This window comes from Dermacentor silvarum, chromosome 4 (assembly GCF_013339745.2).
Source record: "Dermacentor silvarum isolate Dsil-2018 chromosome 4, BIME_Dsil_1.4, whole genome shotgun sequence".
Classification (NCBI taxonomy): Eukaryota; Metazoa; Arthropoda; class Arachnida; order Ixodida; family Ixodidae; genus Dermacentor; species Dermacentor silvarum.
The window spans coordinates 11,205,816-11,221,862 of NC_051157.2; the positions used below are offsets into that span (position 1 = coordinate 11,205,816).

General features: G+C 45.1%; 1 protein-coding gene across 1 annotated transcript in view; it reads right to left on the minus strand.

The window, feature by feature from the left end:
- The window catches only part of LOC119449437 (phospholipid-transporting ATPase VB), a 149,768-nt gene that overhangs the window by 3,561 nt on the left and 130,160 nt on the right, over positions 1–16,047 (minus strand). Inside the window, exons 13-22 of the mRNA XM_037712609.2 lie at positions 14,351–14,436; positions 13,280–13,510; positions 11,724–11,804; positions 9,977–10,321; positions 8,519–8,573; positions 7,884–8,086; positions 5,650–5,850; positions 3,758–3,838; positions 2,561–2,665; positions 131–318 (exon numbers count right to left, since the gene is read on the minus strand). Coding sequence (XP_037568537.1) covers positions 131–318; positions 2,561–2,665; positions 3,758–3,838; positions 5,650–5,850; positions 7,884–8,086; positions 8,519–8,573; positions 9,977–10,321; positions 11,724–11,804; positions 13,280–13,510; positions 14,351–14,436 — 1,576 coding nt within the window. The remainder of the gene's footprint in view (positions 1–130; positions 319–2,560; positions 2,666–3,757; positions 3,839–5,649; positions 5,851–7,883; positions 8,087–8,518; positions 8,574–9,976; positions 10,322–11,723; positions 11,805–13,279; positions 13,511–14,350; positions 14,437–16,047) is intronic.

Below are 16,047 nucleotides of genomic sequence, written 5' to 3' on the forward strand. Positions count from 1 at the left end.
AAAACTGCTTGAAAGTTAACCATGTGACTGCCTGTGAATGGTACTAACAACAAGGGACACTCCATCTGAATAGCATCACATCTGTCCCTGTGACAAAGGTATTATTTGAATGGACGGAAGCTGCTCTCACCTGGGCAGGCAGCTGATAACTGGAATGAGCAAGAGGCACAACCAGAACTGGGCGGTGGACATGGCATGCTGCATGACCCAGTACGGGTTCTGGAGGGTGGGGGAGTCGTAGCACACGCTGTTGTACAGAAGGGCGAATCCGAAGTAGACAAAGAAGCTGGCCACTATAGACATCCCATGCATTAGGGTCTGGAAAGATGCCAGGAAAGATACTTGCAGGTGCCAGCCAAATGCAACAGGCATACTTGACACATATAAACACAAATGGTGCAAAACAAACAAGGACAGAAAGACACACAAACAATTGCACTTGTGCTCTAGTACAATACGTGCTTCTTTCTGTCCTCATTTATCTGACGCCGTTGCATCTATACCGAGTGCACAGTTTCTTGTCTTCTGGTGCAGGTAAGCTAGAATGTATCTTTATGCAAAACAATGGGCTCCATTAACTAAACTAGAGGAAAAAATGCTCAATAAAGAAGGGCCATGGCCCAATTCTGAGCTGATAATTACAGTCTGAGAATTTAATGAATCAATGTCTGTGGTTACATGTGCATACTATAAGTGCACCAAGAATTGTAGCAATAGCTGTGAAAAGTTTGGCTCCTCTTTTTTTTTTAAACCACAAAGGACAAGAAGTAAATAAAACAGGCACGAACCTTTTCAAGCGTTTTCTTAAACACTTTCATGACAAGTAGCAGACGTACGAGTGATAGGAAGCCTGTGGCGCACTAATTGGGTTTGTTGATGCACACTTACTTGAAGTCACATTTACAACAAGACGTAATGCAAGTGACAAACACTACAATCACTCATGTTTGTCATCTGTTCCATGTCCTGTCAATGACAAAGTCTAGAACGACAGAAAGTTGAGCTAGCTGGCAGGGATTCATGTTAGAAAAAGTTAGTTGTGCAGACCAGACAAGAAGTTTTGTTTATTTCCTCTTGTGTCTGTGTCTGGCAACTTTTTCTAACATGAACAAAGTCGAGTTAACTCGTTTTCAACATGCCCTGCTCAGGAAAGGTCTCCAGTATACTACTGCAGTCATATGCTGCGATATCCAAAAGGTGTTCTAGACGCTGGTGCAAGCCAAGAAACAGCACAAGCAAAGTGAAACTCATGCTTCATGTCAGCGTGTCACAAAAAGCTTAATTAGTGCTCTGTGGCAGTCTATAGTAAGGTCCATTGATTTTGGCTGCCATCTACTGACTGACCAATAAATGCCACAATCTATTCACTTTTATAGCTTCAGCACGACAGCAGAAGCAGGTTCTTAAATAGTCAATTCATATTAATTTACTCAAAATGCTTGAGATATGTGCCATTTATAAGGCGAACAATAAACAAGGTTTCGCTTATGAAAGGAAAGACAGTTTGTCACCTGTACGAGATAAAATGAAGACCAAGCTTACTTTCCCTTTCAGTGTCTGAAGTGTGGCACCATTGATGTTAGCATAACAAATAGAATTCACATTATTTCCATGCATTTGGGCTGTTTTTGGGTGCAATACGTTCTTAAAATCTCGCAAGTTTAATGAGGTTTGCTTATTTTTGAATTCAATGTAATCATTGTTTTTGTTCAATTGCTTCGTTCAATGTGATCACTAAAGCAAAACAATAAATCAATTTAGACTGATACAGTACTCTTTGAAAACTCTGAAAGCTAAAATGAAGCTCAATGTTTCATGTTTTGAATTTCGCGCCGAAATCCCAGCGTTGGTACGTCAGTGTGTTGTTACAGATTTCAAAGTATTTTTTTTGTACTTGGGCTGCATTGGCTAAGTAAAAGTTCACGAAACTCGCCATGTTCAGTCTTTGACTCCTATAGAACCCAATGTAGTCCATCTTTACCGCTAAAGAATTAGGTGGGTGCTAGCAGACGCTGCCAAAATCCTGACATCATGGTGAGCTGGTGTGGGAACTTGTGAGGGAACTTCAAGGCGGCGTTGCCACCATTCTATTGTTTTTCTTGTTTTTTTCTGGCTTACCAAGCGTCTCCTTGTGGGTAGGAGGGGTGTCTTTGGTATTGCGGAAGAGTAATTTACTGATACATAAGAAATAAATTTTCTCTTTAGTGCCCCTTTCCTGAAGAGGAGACTCAATATTCACTACGACTCGTAGAGCTGGTGCAGAAATATAGAGAGGACAATGCTGCCCATTTTTTGTTCTTGCATCCTTTCTAGCCTACAAAGCCTCTGCTTAACGTAAAACTTACCTATTTTGTTTACTCTAGACATGAGATCTATTCATTAAACTTAACATGAAATCTAGTATTGATGAAATTTAACATAGTATGTACTTACATTTAGTGTGCCTTTATGTACACCTTGCACCACAGCACCGTTTTTTTTTTTTTTTTTGCAAACAAGCATGCAGCTCATGTACACAGTGCTACCCGTTCACTATGCAACTCAGGAAGGGTCCTCTCACCCAAGACTTGCACTCAATGGCAACGTGCAGCATCTGGACGCAGAAGCACGCGGTGCATATGGTGGTCCCAAACTCCCAGATGTCCACATCGCTGTCGTAGTACACCTTCCGACGTTGTTGTTGTTGCAGTGCACATGTGATGGTAAAGGAGGGGGGGGGGGCAGAAATGGGGGAGGAGGAGGTGCAGGAGATTGGAGGTGCCGGGGGTGGGGAAAGGTAAGCAGGGGGGGGGGGGGGGTCAACCAAAGGAAACGCATGTCAACTAAAGAAGCCTCTCTACTGCGAGGTCTCTGTCACTGCAACAAAAGTATTGGGGGCCAAGGCAGCAGAAATAGGACAAAAAGAAGCAAAGAGGAATGCACTGCATTATAAGTCCCAGGTGATAGTGGCATAGTGGCAATGCTAGCCTGCCTTTGGCAATGACGGATGGGTCAAGAAGCATACATGCAGACTTGTCAAACAGGCACAAAGGCATACAGATAAATAGATTGTTTGTTTAGACAACACTTCTCGCGTTGGCAGGTTCCAAGACCCAGGTTAGAAGAAATGACACATTCTAACATGCAGTTCCCAAAATGTAATGTTCTACTACATGTTAGGGCCTTACCAGATAAAGGTTTACATTCTAGAGTTAAATTGTGCAAAGAAACAATTTTACCACCTAAGTTACACATCACGTGTGATAATTTTTCTTGCTCAACCTCAACACATTTGCCAACCAGTGGTTCACCAAGAAATATTCAAGTATGCGAGCAAGAATTGCATGTGTAACATGGTTTAGTTTTCTGCCAAGCAGTCGTAACAGAAATACAGGCAAATGTTTCTTTTTGTTTTATTATTTACACTGTTTGCATCGTAACACAATTAGCCTAAATGTGCTTTATTCTACTGAATACTTGTTCTCCTTATGAGGAAACCTGGCGAGAATTCCGGCTACACATAACAATACCGAAAGAGATCAAAATGCCTCTGTAACTAATCTGCAATGGCAAAAAATAAGGAATAACTAGCTGGGCAAAGAAGTAATTGCAGCTAGGGCCAAACTACAGTCATCAGAGGGTTCTTAGACAAAGAGAATGAGAAATAGATGGGACAAGAGTAGTTAGTTGGAACACGGAGAAGCGGGCACAACCAAATAAGTTTGCTAATGCTGTGCTCTTTCAAAACATGCAGGAGTCAGCGAAGCTCTATACTCACAAAAAATGGCACAAAGAAGATGATAATGCTCTGGTACAATGCATCGAGCATGTTGACCCAAAACGAGTACTTGGTGTATGTCTGAAAGAAAACGGGTAACAGATCAGTGAGCAGGAACTGGAAAGAAAGCATGTGCATTCCAGCCTAGAATCAGCTACTCTAAAAACCATACAACAGACAACAATTTCAAATAGAGAATTATTTGTCTGGTGAACCACATTACAATAGATACAATATCCATGACCTCCAGTGTTATCTCCCATAGCAGAATATGTAGTTCCCTAGAATGTTTGATAACGTTCCTACTGATTGAACATATTTGCAGCAGTAAGAGCAAAGGATATTGTTCAGGCCACAACAGCCCCTAAGTTAATGCCTAAAGATACTTGTTATTTGAAATTAAGAAACAATCATTCATGTGGCTGAAACCACAGTACTGGTATATCACTTGACAGTGGCACAGACCATCGCTCAAGCAACCACTACATTCCTAAATGTGCCTCGATTTAGCATTCTTCCTCAATTCCAATGTTGACAGCAGTGTTGTATAGTGTGTTTGTAAGCATGTGTTTAGTGGCATAGAGTGAATGAGTGTTGTATTGCGGCAGGCTTGCCGAGCATTGCAATACTGATTACGGTGTGGGGATTGAGGGTTGCGCCGGCATGATTGCGCGCGCTTCGCCTGCTCTGCCATCCCTCGCCATCGTTCCCCGCTGGCCTCCTTCTCCGCCCGCGCCGCCTAACCGGTTCCCGCGGTGGCGCTGCGCACGCGGCGGTTGGCGGTGAGGGCGGGGCGCTGACGTCACTACGCGGCCGGTTGTCGGCTGCTAGCGGCAGAGCGTGCCTCGGGACTTCTCTCCGGGACCAGCGCACGGTACGTTCATGCTTTCCTCTCGTCCGCCGACACCTTTGTGACTAGGACTGGAGCTCGCGCACGGTGCCTTTGCCCGTGCGGGGAGCGCGTACTTTGTGCTGATCCTTTCCCGACGCTAAGCCGACGAGCGGTGCCATTAGTGCTCGCGCGAGGTCGTACCTCGCCGAGCTGCACTTGCCGAAAGCCTAAGCCGAAGGATATTGCCCGTGCTCTCGCGAGTTGACCCATTGGTTATCGCCAGAGCAAGTAGCATAGCCGCCGGGACTTTCCCTAGCGGCGTGTCCCAGCTTGAGCCTGTGCTCTCGCCGCGACGTGCTATAGGCGCCTGTTATTGTATTTTCGCCCTGGTGCGGGACCCCTTTGGCTCCCCTCCGTGCGGGCGTTTGTACAGTGCTGGTGCCGACGGTTTCAGTAAACGGTTTCCGTCAACTCAGGGCTTTACTGTGTTTTTGCGTGCGTCGCTCGATAGCCCCTTGCGGCCTCTGAGCTCGCGCGCGAGCGGTGCTGGAGGCGACGGCTGACGCGGCCCTGTGGCTCGCTAAGCTCGAACCCGCGGTGGTTGGTCTCCTGTGAGACACCAAGAACCCACACCGACGGTTTCAGTAAACGGTTTCCGTCAACTCAGGGCTTTACTGTGTTTTTGCGTGCGTCGCTCGATAGCCCCTTGCGGCCTCTGAGCTTGCGCGCGAACGGTGCTGGAGGCGACGGCTGACGCGGCCCTGTGGCTCGCTAAGCTCGAACCCGCGGTGGTTGGTCTCCTGTGAGACACCAAGAACCCACAACGGCAGAGTCCTCACCATCCACTACTACTTATGAGCTAAGTAGTAGAAGCAATACCACCTGCCAAGGAAACATGTGTCCTTCTGAGAAACTGCAAGCACTGTGGCTGCAAAGAAAACTTGGATATTATAAAAGTTACTATGCGTGTCCAAATGTTGTATTCTCCTGTCAATGCAGTATCTCAGGGTTGCCAAGCCTACATGCACAGTTGGTCCAGTTCTAGTGCGACACTACCCACTTTGGACTTTCGGCCTGGTGTATACAGGGCTGGCCTCTTGAGCAGCAGGTGGGCAGGGCAGTCCTGGTCATAGATGCCCAGAATGAGCGGAGGCAGTGAGGTGAACAGCACATTGTACAGCATCAGATAGAGCTGGTCAATCATGACCGCCCCTGTGAAGCCACAATACAGCTGGTACCAGAAGAGGATGAAGATGAATGCCTGCAATAAGGACAAGGCAAAATATGAGACAAAGCCAGACAGCTGCAGTCACAATTCCATCATTTGTGGCAAGCTTGCACCTGTGTTTACTCGGCTAAATGATTGACTGGTTTGCACATCCCAAAGCTACACCTGAGCTGGCCTTGAATGACACAGCAGGGAAAACTTAAGGCTAAGGGCATGTATAACTGGGGTTCTCTGTCTCACAGGCTTTTTTGCATCTTGCACCAATTAGTATATTATTGCTGAGGCAAAGAATAGAACTAGCTCTAATAGAGCAAAATGCTGGCACCTCGTAGTGACTCAACTTGAACTACATGGGTGAGCTGGCTATCAGCCTTTGGGTGTGATAGAGTGTGAATATAAGCAGACGTATATAAGCTACCCAGTCTAATTAACCCAATAGAGACTAACAAATACAGTTAAAGCTCATTACAACGAAGTCCCAGCAAACCAAAAACATCCTTTTAAATTAGATTTTTACCTGACGAAACATTCACTACATGCTTGGTGGGGGGGGGGGGATATGGGTAAAAACATTTTAGATGTACAGTAAAACCTCGTTAATACGTAGTTGGCGGGGAACGAGGATTAGGTACGCACTAAGCAATGTACTAATTAACCGACAATGGCACATGAGTGGCTATAGACTCACTGGCCAAAAAAACACGTTAATTCTCACACAAACACAGATGCAGACAAGTTTTATTTGCGAGCAGGCAGCAAAAAACCTATGATTTTCACTAGCGACCGCGACGGCCTTGCAGCGACGACAGCATCCTCAAACAAAGCAAGCCAGTTCCTCCATCAGGTCCCACTTCTCTGTGAACGCCCTCGTGACGATTAACACACTAGCCACGTAGGATACAGAAGGCCAATCATCCACGTAGTCATCCATGATGACGACGTGGCAGTGCTAGAAGCTATGGGAGCAGGAAACACGTCATGACTACCATGTTTTGACGTCCCCATCGGTGGCGACTGCAGTCTGGGAAAGGCCCGTGTGATGTAATTTTACTATCTATGGTTGGCGTGAACGACATTTAGCCGATTCCACGCTTGCAAATGCTGAAAAATGAAGTAAATACCATATTTACTTGCATAATGAACGCACTTTTTTCCAGAAAAACAAGCGCAAAGTTGGGGAGTGCGTTATTATGTGGGGTAAAATTTTGAGCGACTTTTTTTCTGCGGCCACCTCTAAAAACGTTGCAGTTTCGCCCAAAGGCGAACCATCGATTGCGATAAAAAATGCGTAGACAGCTATACAAAGTAAGGATAGTAGTTTTATCAGCCATATAAACTTGGAAATATTCGCTCACTAACTGAAATAACAAGCATGGTGTCAGCACGCACAGGCAAACATGAACACATCACACTCAATGACCGCGGACACTCGCTGTCAAAACGCTGGCGTGAGGAAGCGTGGCAGCAACAGCAAGCAAAATGACCTTCGTCCTGTGTATCGCTTCAACACAAACTGAGTGGCGAGAACGGAGCACGCACAAAGACTGCCGTCGCAAGTAGCTTTCAAGATAAGGAGCACGCAGCTGCGCAATGCCCAGCTGCATCCGCTGCATCGCTTCGGCAAAAGCGTCACGTGACCATACGTCATGCGTCTGGCGTTTGGTAGGAAGCGCTGTCACGACGTCCACCGCCGCGCTCCAGCGTGACATTATGACGACGCGAGAAGGAGCTGAGTTGCGCCTCTTGAGTTATTCTTTCTTTGTGGTAGCTGCTGTAACAAAGTGAGATCTGTACTGCAGAGGATGATGGATTGCTAGGATTAAAGTGAGGAATGTGTATCAGGGAAACATTGCAAGGAAACAATAATCTCTATGTCAGGAGAGCCGAGGAAGTTGTACAAGACCTGTCGTCAATGGACGATCAGGCATTTGCGGAGAACGGCTCAATAAAACCAACAAAGACATTCAACAGATCTAGTGACATAAAAGTCTAAATTGTTAAGTAGCTGTGAAAAGTCGCAATGTAACACCGCAGAATGTGGTGATGAGATAGCAAGAGGGACGCACAGCGTTCTTGTAGAAGAAGTAGACTACAGCCCGGGCCAGCCGGTCATAGCACCAGTGTCCGTGGACTAGAAGCAGTCGCTCGAGGTAGCGAAAACGGGCGAGGGCAAAATCGCTTGCCATGACAGCCTGCATGCCTTCCTGACCGCTGATGCCAACACCTATGTCGGCCGCTTGGATCATGCTCACATCATTGGCACCGTCACCTGAAAACAACAGTGCAGACAAGGTCACCATGCTGGAAAGTGCAAATGCAGTACAATAAATTAACATCAAACAGTACTTAACACCAAATGATAACCGAAAGGCACAAGTTCTATTATATAGTTAAGAAAAGCATTACACCTTGTTTGCCCAAAGTTGTGACAATTTATTGGTTTCTTTGTGAATGCCTGTAGACAGCACAAAAAGACGGTACAGAATCTGTGAGTAATTTAATCTCACAGCCACACACATGAGTAAAACAACTCAATATTTTTAAATGAATGATACTAGTCAAATTAACAAAGCTCTAGTGGATATCATGTTTTTGTTACTGTTCTTGCTCATATAGTAGTGGCTCTTCATTCAAGGTATGCTTCAATTTTTTTATAAAATGAATGGGAACACTGGATGCAAAGTGGCAGAGTAACACTTACCAATGGCAAGGGTCAGCACGCTCAGCCTGTCTTTAACGAGATTCACAACACACGCCTGGAAGAGGGATAAAAAAAAAAAAGTCACCTTAAACCATTTCAAACAAAATTTTTTATCTAGAGCTAGTGCTGGAACATTTCAAGGTGTAAATCGCCAGAGCTACATTTTTCCTGGTGACAAAAATTTGTGAAAGCATAAAGAATTAAATAATACTATTCCCATAGTGCTTGAAACACTTGAATTAAACAGCCTGAGTTTGCAGTCCACATGTAAGAAGTGACCATGAAACTGGTTGGTGGTAAGCTATGTTTGCAATTACAAAGGCAATAAGCTTACCTGCCAATTTTAGAGCTGAGGCAACTGGAAGTGAGTTCAATCTGTCTAAGTTATATAGGTGTCTCAGTGATTACTTACTGTCTTGGTTAGGAGATTCGGTACAAATTGGAAATTTTTGCTGCTGGCTGAGATTCATAGCAATGATGTACAAGCAAAGTTGTGACATAATTTCCAATAAGACCATTATTATTAACTATACTAATTGATGTTTACTTACTTACTATAATTTACACCTATGAGCCAAAGTATTCGGACCACAGGGTCGCCAGAAAAAAAACTGAATTTATTTGTAATTAAGTCGCAAGAACTGAAACTGACTAGTGCACTGGTAAGTTCGTAATGCCAAGTTTGGACTGTGGTCCTCGATTTGAACTTGCATTCATAGGTGATGGAAAAATAGACCTTGTCATGGAATCCGTAGTCCATATACTTTTGCTCAAGGGAGTACCCATTATGACTGCAGAATGCAAACCAGTCAATGCTGAAGGCATGCCCATTTAGTAGGAATTCTGAAACTAGCGGTAGCTAAGGGACATTGATCACTAAACCTGCCATGACATTCTTGCAGACCATAAGGAAGGCTTTCTGAAAAAATATTAAGCAAAACACTAATGCATTTCAAGGATGGATATTGATACTTGTGCAAGTTTTAAGAACCCTATTTCGTAACTTCAATTTTGCAATTGCAACATGCACCCTAAGTAACTAATTACAATATTAATAAGCAAAAATTAGTTAATAAGAGACCTGACTGGCACTAATTTGCCGTCTGCTGGTACCATGAATCATGGGCAGCAACCATGACCACTTTGTTCCTGCACTAACAACTACAGAAGAACACACCAGACCTGGACGGCAACGTGCAATGTGTTCTCCTGCATTGCAATGTGCACAATGTGTGTTGTGTGGTGTGTCCTTCTGAGGTTATCAGTAGAACGCAGTGCATTTCTAGATCAATGAACACAACTAGCCCAATTTCTCATCATGTTGTGACCACTTTGACTTGTATCTCCTGTTCCGAATAATGGGAGATAGTGACCTCCGAAGCACTCCACGGTAGAGAGCCACAATGCACTCCAGTATCACACGCATGAACTTCTCTAGCCTAGCAATGTGCTGCCCACCTTTTGTAGGGGTGTGGCCCGACAGCACAGCACCACGCTACACTGCTGTGCCAGACGAAGGAACAACTGATCCACAGAGTGTTCAAGGATGTAGCTTAGTGTGCGACCATCGATGACGAGTGCCCGCTTCTTTCGGTGCCGAAGGGAGGCCCCAAACCTCGGTTGCATATCGTCCACCGGCTCACTTATTGCCGGACCGCGCCTCCCGAAGAGGAAGTTGGCAAGTCGTGACAGAAGTGTGGAGAAAGAGCGTCGCCTCCGAGTTTCCTCCATGTCCGCCGTGAAGCAGGTTAGGCACCGGTCGACCTGCTCAAGGTAGAAGCGAATGGTCTCCTCAGTGGCCTCCTGCAAGCATTGAAGAAAACAATACACTAGAATGTAGTCAAGGATAGAATGCGAGCTCGTCATGTTGGGTGCCACAACAAAGAAATTTTTATTGCGATAGCAATTATATGGACACTCCAGGCGCATTTCTGCCGTTGTCATCGCCGTCACTGTGAGATTCCGTATAAAGCCCAAGGGCGATAAAATAGTCGCCGCGCACCATATGCTGTGTGTGCAAGTGAAAGCGTGCGAGGGTAAGCTGGTGATTGTGGCTCAATCTCGCGCACACAAGGGAGCAAAGCGTGGAGGAAGCGCGCAGTCTTCTCTTGCACGCAATACTTCGGGGGGGGGGGGGGGGGGGAGTGTAGGGAGTAGAGGGGAGGCGCATTGTACTCCGAGCGGCCCTGGCGGCCGTGAGCGCCCGCCCGGGCTGCTGTATCTTGAAAGCCATCTGTGATGGGGACAAAGTCCACCGCGCGCTATGGTTTTGCAGCTTAGTTTGCATTGATGCGAGAAGCAGCACGAAGGTCAATTCGCTCGCTGCTGCTGCCACTCTTCCTCACTCCAGCATTCTGACAGCGAGTTCCTGCGGTCATCAAGTGAGAGGTGTTCATGTTTGCTTGTGTGCGCGTGACACCATGCTTGTTAATTTAGTTAGTATGCCTATGTTTACAAGTTTATATGGCCGATAAAACTACTATCGTTACTTCGTATAGCTGTCCACTATTTTCTATCGCAATCAATGCTTTGCCTTTCAGGCAAAACTGTGACTTCCTTAGATTACTGGCCAAATCAAGGTGTAAAATAAAAATTATGCACAAACCGCTAAGTAGTTTCTCGTTAATTGACTGTCTAGACTGCCACTTGCTGCTGTTGAGCATTTCAACTTTTAGCTAAAGGAACTTCAAGTGTGGCATCACTCTTCAGTGATCGACGGGCCACTCCATCTGGAGCCATCTCTGTAATGTTACACAAAACGTCAACACAGAGCTCTGGGTTGGCGAGATGAATGCCAGATACATGTCACTGAGGTGCATCCCTACTGCCGTGACCAAGCGCACGTGTGCATCCTTCATAGTGAGGATGACATCATCACTGTCACAACCAATTGACGCTACCGTGCCCTACACGTACCCTCCGCCTCTCACAGCGTCATCTCCCAACACACCCTTTTCCCCGTTCCCTCCCCTTCTCTCAGTGAAACCACTGCAGCATCAAAACCCATTCTGCTCCACAATGGAAGCTTCACTTTAAATATGTTTCGATGCCCTTCGGTGGTTCTTTTTCTGAGTAACAGTAAAAACACAATGTTCAGCCCAGATTTCAGTGCTGACTTGGACAGCTGCGGTAACTTCATCGAGCTCACCATGTCTACATTAAAATGGCCCTTCAAGAACTTGAAAACAAGCACAGGTCGACTTACCTGTGAACGAGCGTTAAGTGTTAGTACTTCCATGTCTGCCGAGAACAGTTGACATGAGTAAGCAATATTGACTGCAGTCTCCTGCAAAAGAGAAATAGCAAATGTCAATATTTTGCAATGTACTACCCTGAGTAAAACTAAGGATACGAACCAAGGATTTTGCAATAGTGCCGATTTTATTTTGTGCCTATGAATGTAATGAAATTGAGGACTGCAGTCCAAACTTCGCATTACAAATTTTCCAGTGTATTCGTCAATTTCAGTTTCTCCATCTGAATTACACCCACGGTTCACCTGTGGTTCATATACTTTTGCTAACGAGGGTGTGCAGGTGAAGAGAACACCCCATTATTTTTTTCCATTTTTCAGTTTTCTTTTTTTTTTTTTGTTTCTCAAACATTCATTATCATTGCTGAGACTTCAAAATGACAAGTTTCAGCTCTGCAAGTCAGTCGTTATGTGCTAGTACTGGGTCAATGTTATGCTAACTAAGGTGCACAATCAAATGCCCTTCCCTGCATGCTTTTGGTCACAGGACATCACGGACAAATAACGATAAAGGGATGTTAATTTTCTGTCTCTGCTAGAGATGCCAACATTCATGTGGGTGTTCATATACACTAGAGAAACTTCCTCCTTGCTGATGCATCATGCATAGAATACCGACTATGTGTTGCCAGAACAGCTGTTGCCCTGGTCACATCCTGGTACAATAGACTTCTGTTCATTCGACTCCGATTTACTTGATTCGGGGGCATGTTAAAATTGGACTAGTAATACTGCCAAACGAGTCAGTGGTAAGTTTTGACATTTTTTTGCATCTTAATTAATTCATCCCGCCAGGTAATTTGGTCAAATTCGTCCAGTCCGTCAGGCTCGAATTAACAGAAGTCGACTGTATTCTAGCTATATAGTAATAATACTGTCTCTACTGCTCAAACTCTCTAATGACAGGACATAAAAACGGTTGTTCGGAATACAAGAATGGAAAAAACAACTGCAGTTTTGCCCACAATGCAGAGCAGTGATGCGATAGCTGGCCCAATATTATGTGCAGCAAGTCTCGCATTTTTTTATGTAGTATCGGTTGCAGTAAAGATTCAGAAATGCATGTGAGCAATCTCTTTTTGTGAAGAAAAAAAAACAACAACTTAAGGCACCTTCCACAACTGGGACAACGCATTAGAAGACAAAGGAAAGGCTGATGCCAATGTCATCCAACAGAGAGGAGAGGTATCTGAGAGCGCAGCATCAGCCAATCGTAGCAGCTGGTGGTGCAAGTATGCTCTCCAGGTGCAGTGTTCTCTCCACTACAGCATCGGTGGAGTAGCTGAGAGGTAAAATCTTTCATTGGGACTTGTGGGTCCCGAGCTGAAATTATGGTGGAACATTGTGGCTTTTTTTCTTTACTTCTTTATAAACTTCTCCCCAAGCCCTTTGGGATTCCTGCAACACTCACTAGCAGAGACTGGTGACCCTGGTAGACATCAAAATAACCAGCGGAGTGAGCCCTCAACAGCTATTGCTTTAAAAGTGAGAGAACGGTAGAGATTTACCTGTTTGTCCCCGGTAAGGACCCAGATGACAATGCCAGCTGCACGGAGTGCTGCTATGGTCTCGGGCACCCCTTCTTGGAGCCTGTCCTCAATGCCGGTTGCTCCCAGCAGCTCCAAGTTTGTCTCCATAAGGCGGGCTGAGCTGACAAGCCTCTCCTCAGCCTCCCCTACACTGAGTTCGGAGGCCTTGTGCTGCTCCAGCCATTCTTCGTACTCTTCGTCCTCCAGTACCTGATGTAGTCAAGTGTAAACCACTCAGCAGCTGAAGGCGATCACTTTGATGACAAAGTTCACAAGGTAGCAACAATAACAAGAATACGCAAACTTGAGTGCAGTCTGAGAAACTGGCAAGCAATACAATGAAGTTGTGCTGAGAAAACTCATTCTTGTGTTCACCTTGTGCAGAATAGTTTAGTTTTGCTGTTCGTGACATATTCTACTGGCTTATAGATGTTCTAACTGGCTGCAAGTGCTGCAGTGTGCTATTAATCCATTTGTAACAGCTGGTACCACTAAATATGTTTGCTTAGAGGCCCTACTTTTTTTCTCTTCCTCCTCTTCAGAATCACCCTTTTCCAACAATGTATCCACATAAATATGCAGTGGAATGAACTACTGTGAAACACATAAGGTACTTTTCTCACCTGTGAAGCTAAACTTGGTGACAAATGAGAACATTTGTAAAGAAACAATGGTGCAGTGAGGAATTGTTAGGAAAATGATAATATGTTACGATTAGGAGATAGAGGAACAATATGGACCAGAGAACAAACAGAAGACAATGATGCTTTAGATGAAATCAAGTGGAAGAGAGCTTTAGCAAGGCATGTCATGCGTGGTTGTGAATAGTAGAGGATAGGCAAAGTATAGAGATGCAGAGAACCTCATGGATTGGTCAGGTTAGAAGTTTTGTGGGTGTAAGGAGTGGTCAGTGCACGACAAGGTAATTGGCGAGTATAGTGAGAGGCCTTCGTCCTGCATTCAGTTATCGCCCTCAGCTAAAGTGCTAGATGACCACAGTCATCAACGCGACGAGCACACTCCAGCTGAAGAGGTCCGCAGTTCACCTACCTTCTTGGCCATGCAAAGAACACGAAGGCCTTTCTTGCTGTACTGGTTCAGGTGCTGCTGAGTGCGCAGTATCACCTGGCGCATAACTATAAAAAAAAAAAAAGAAAAGATTATGGCAATACTTTTTTTATGGCTGTGCATGCATGCAGCTCTTGCTTTGATAAGCAAGAATAGCAGAACCTGTACAAATCCCTAGCAGCAACTGAACAGACAGCAACTATACAACATACGGCCAACAACACACTAACTATACAACTCGCAGCGGCAAGTTTTCTAAGACATGAGGTTTAGCTTGATAACTCTTTCCTTACCGGGCCTATCTATATAAGTCGATCAAACTGATCAACAGTTTTTCAAGATGTTAAATATTTCTGCTGGAATACTTCTAGAAACGCCATGCACCGTCTGAAATTATGACTGAACTTTGACTATTGCTCAGGTTTGACAATATTTAGCAGATTGGGGAGTCTGGAAAAATAAAACGTTGACTGAAAATATCGTCGAAACTAGCCTCTAGTGTTCCTAGTACTTCCTCAATAAAACAATGCAACATTTGCACTTTAGCTGACTTGGCAACACAATTTTTAAGTGACAGCAGTAGTGAAGACACAGAAGCTTCTGTCGGGTTGTCTAATTTTCCAATCCGACGTCTAGGCTGTTTTAACGATATCTCAAACAACGGTAGATGCTCATGAGTGTGTGTTGTTCTGATAACTGTGTTAGAATGATATCAAGTGCAACATTATTTTTCCCACCATTGTGGCATTTATCCATCAGCGTTTTGACAATGTGAGGTTTTCACTCGCACAAGAGCACGCAGTCGATTTCAGATCAACCTTCAACCAAAGCTCTACCAGCATTGAGACTGTGATATGTGTGGTGCGTGATGCGGTGCAGTGGTTGGAGACAAGAAGCAGACGACATGTAGGTAGTGCGCGCGCCGAGGTGAATTCCGTGCTGGATTGAAAGACGACAACGTCGAACAACTGCACGTTAACACGCGGCGCAAGAAAAAAATAACAAAAGGAAAAGACATCCAATCACAAGAGAACACGGAGCTTCAAGTCGCCAATTAGAAAATGACGAATCGGCCAGAGTGGCAGAAAAGCGAGCCGCGCTGGCAGAAGAGGGGAGAGTTCCAGAAGTGGCACCAGGAGAAGGTCGGCCACCGGACCGGGGGTTGAAGACGGGCCGTCAGGTTCCGGACCCAAGCCCATCTGATATAACATGTACACATTGATTATGCATGATTAAACCGCACAAACGAGAAATAATCATTCCTGATTCGACGCCTTTTCAGCATTAGGCATCTGCTACTGGTCCAATGTTTTCTGGCTACGCCCACTACTCCTCTCTGTCACAGGACCTCCCAAAACCGCGAGAACTCACGTCAAAGTGACATGTACGCGAAAAAAATGCATTATATGCCAAACAAAACTGCAACTTTTTTTCTGAATAGCCACAGACTGCCCCGATCCGAAAGGAATAGAAGATGGCTGCCCGCCGATCGTGCAGGCCCTCGATACTCGCACCCGCCGGTGAGCATGTATTCATTGGCGTATGATAAACCTTTTTTGCGTGGCAGTAAAACGTTATCGAGCCCTTTCGGCATACATACGACATCGCTCTGCCAACTCTTCCTTGCTGAGGATCCGTTTTAGTGGCATTCTTATCCTTCCTTTGCATGCCGCCGCGAT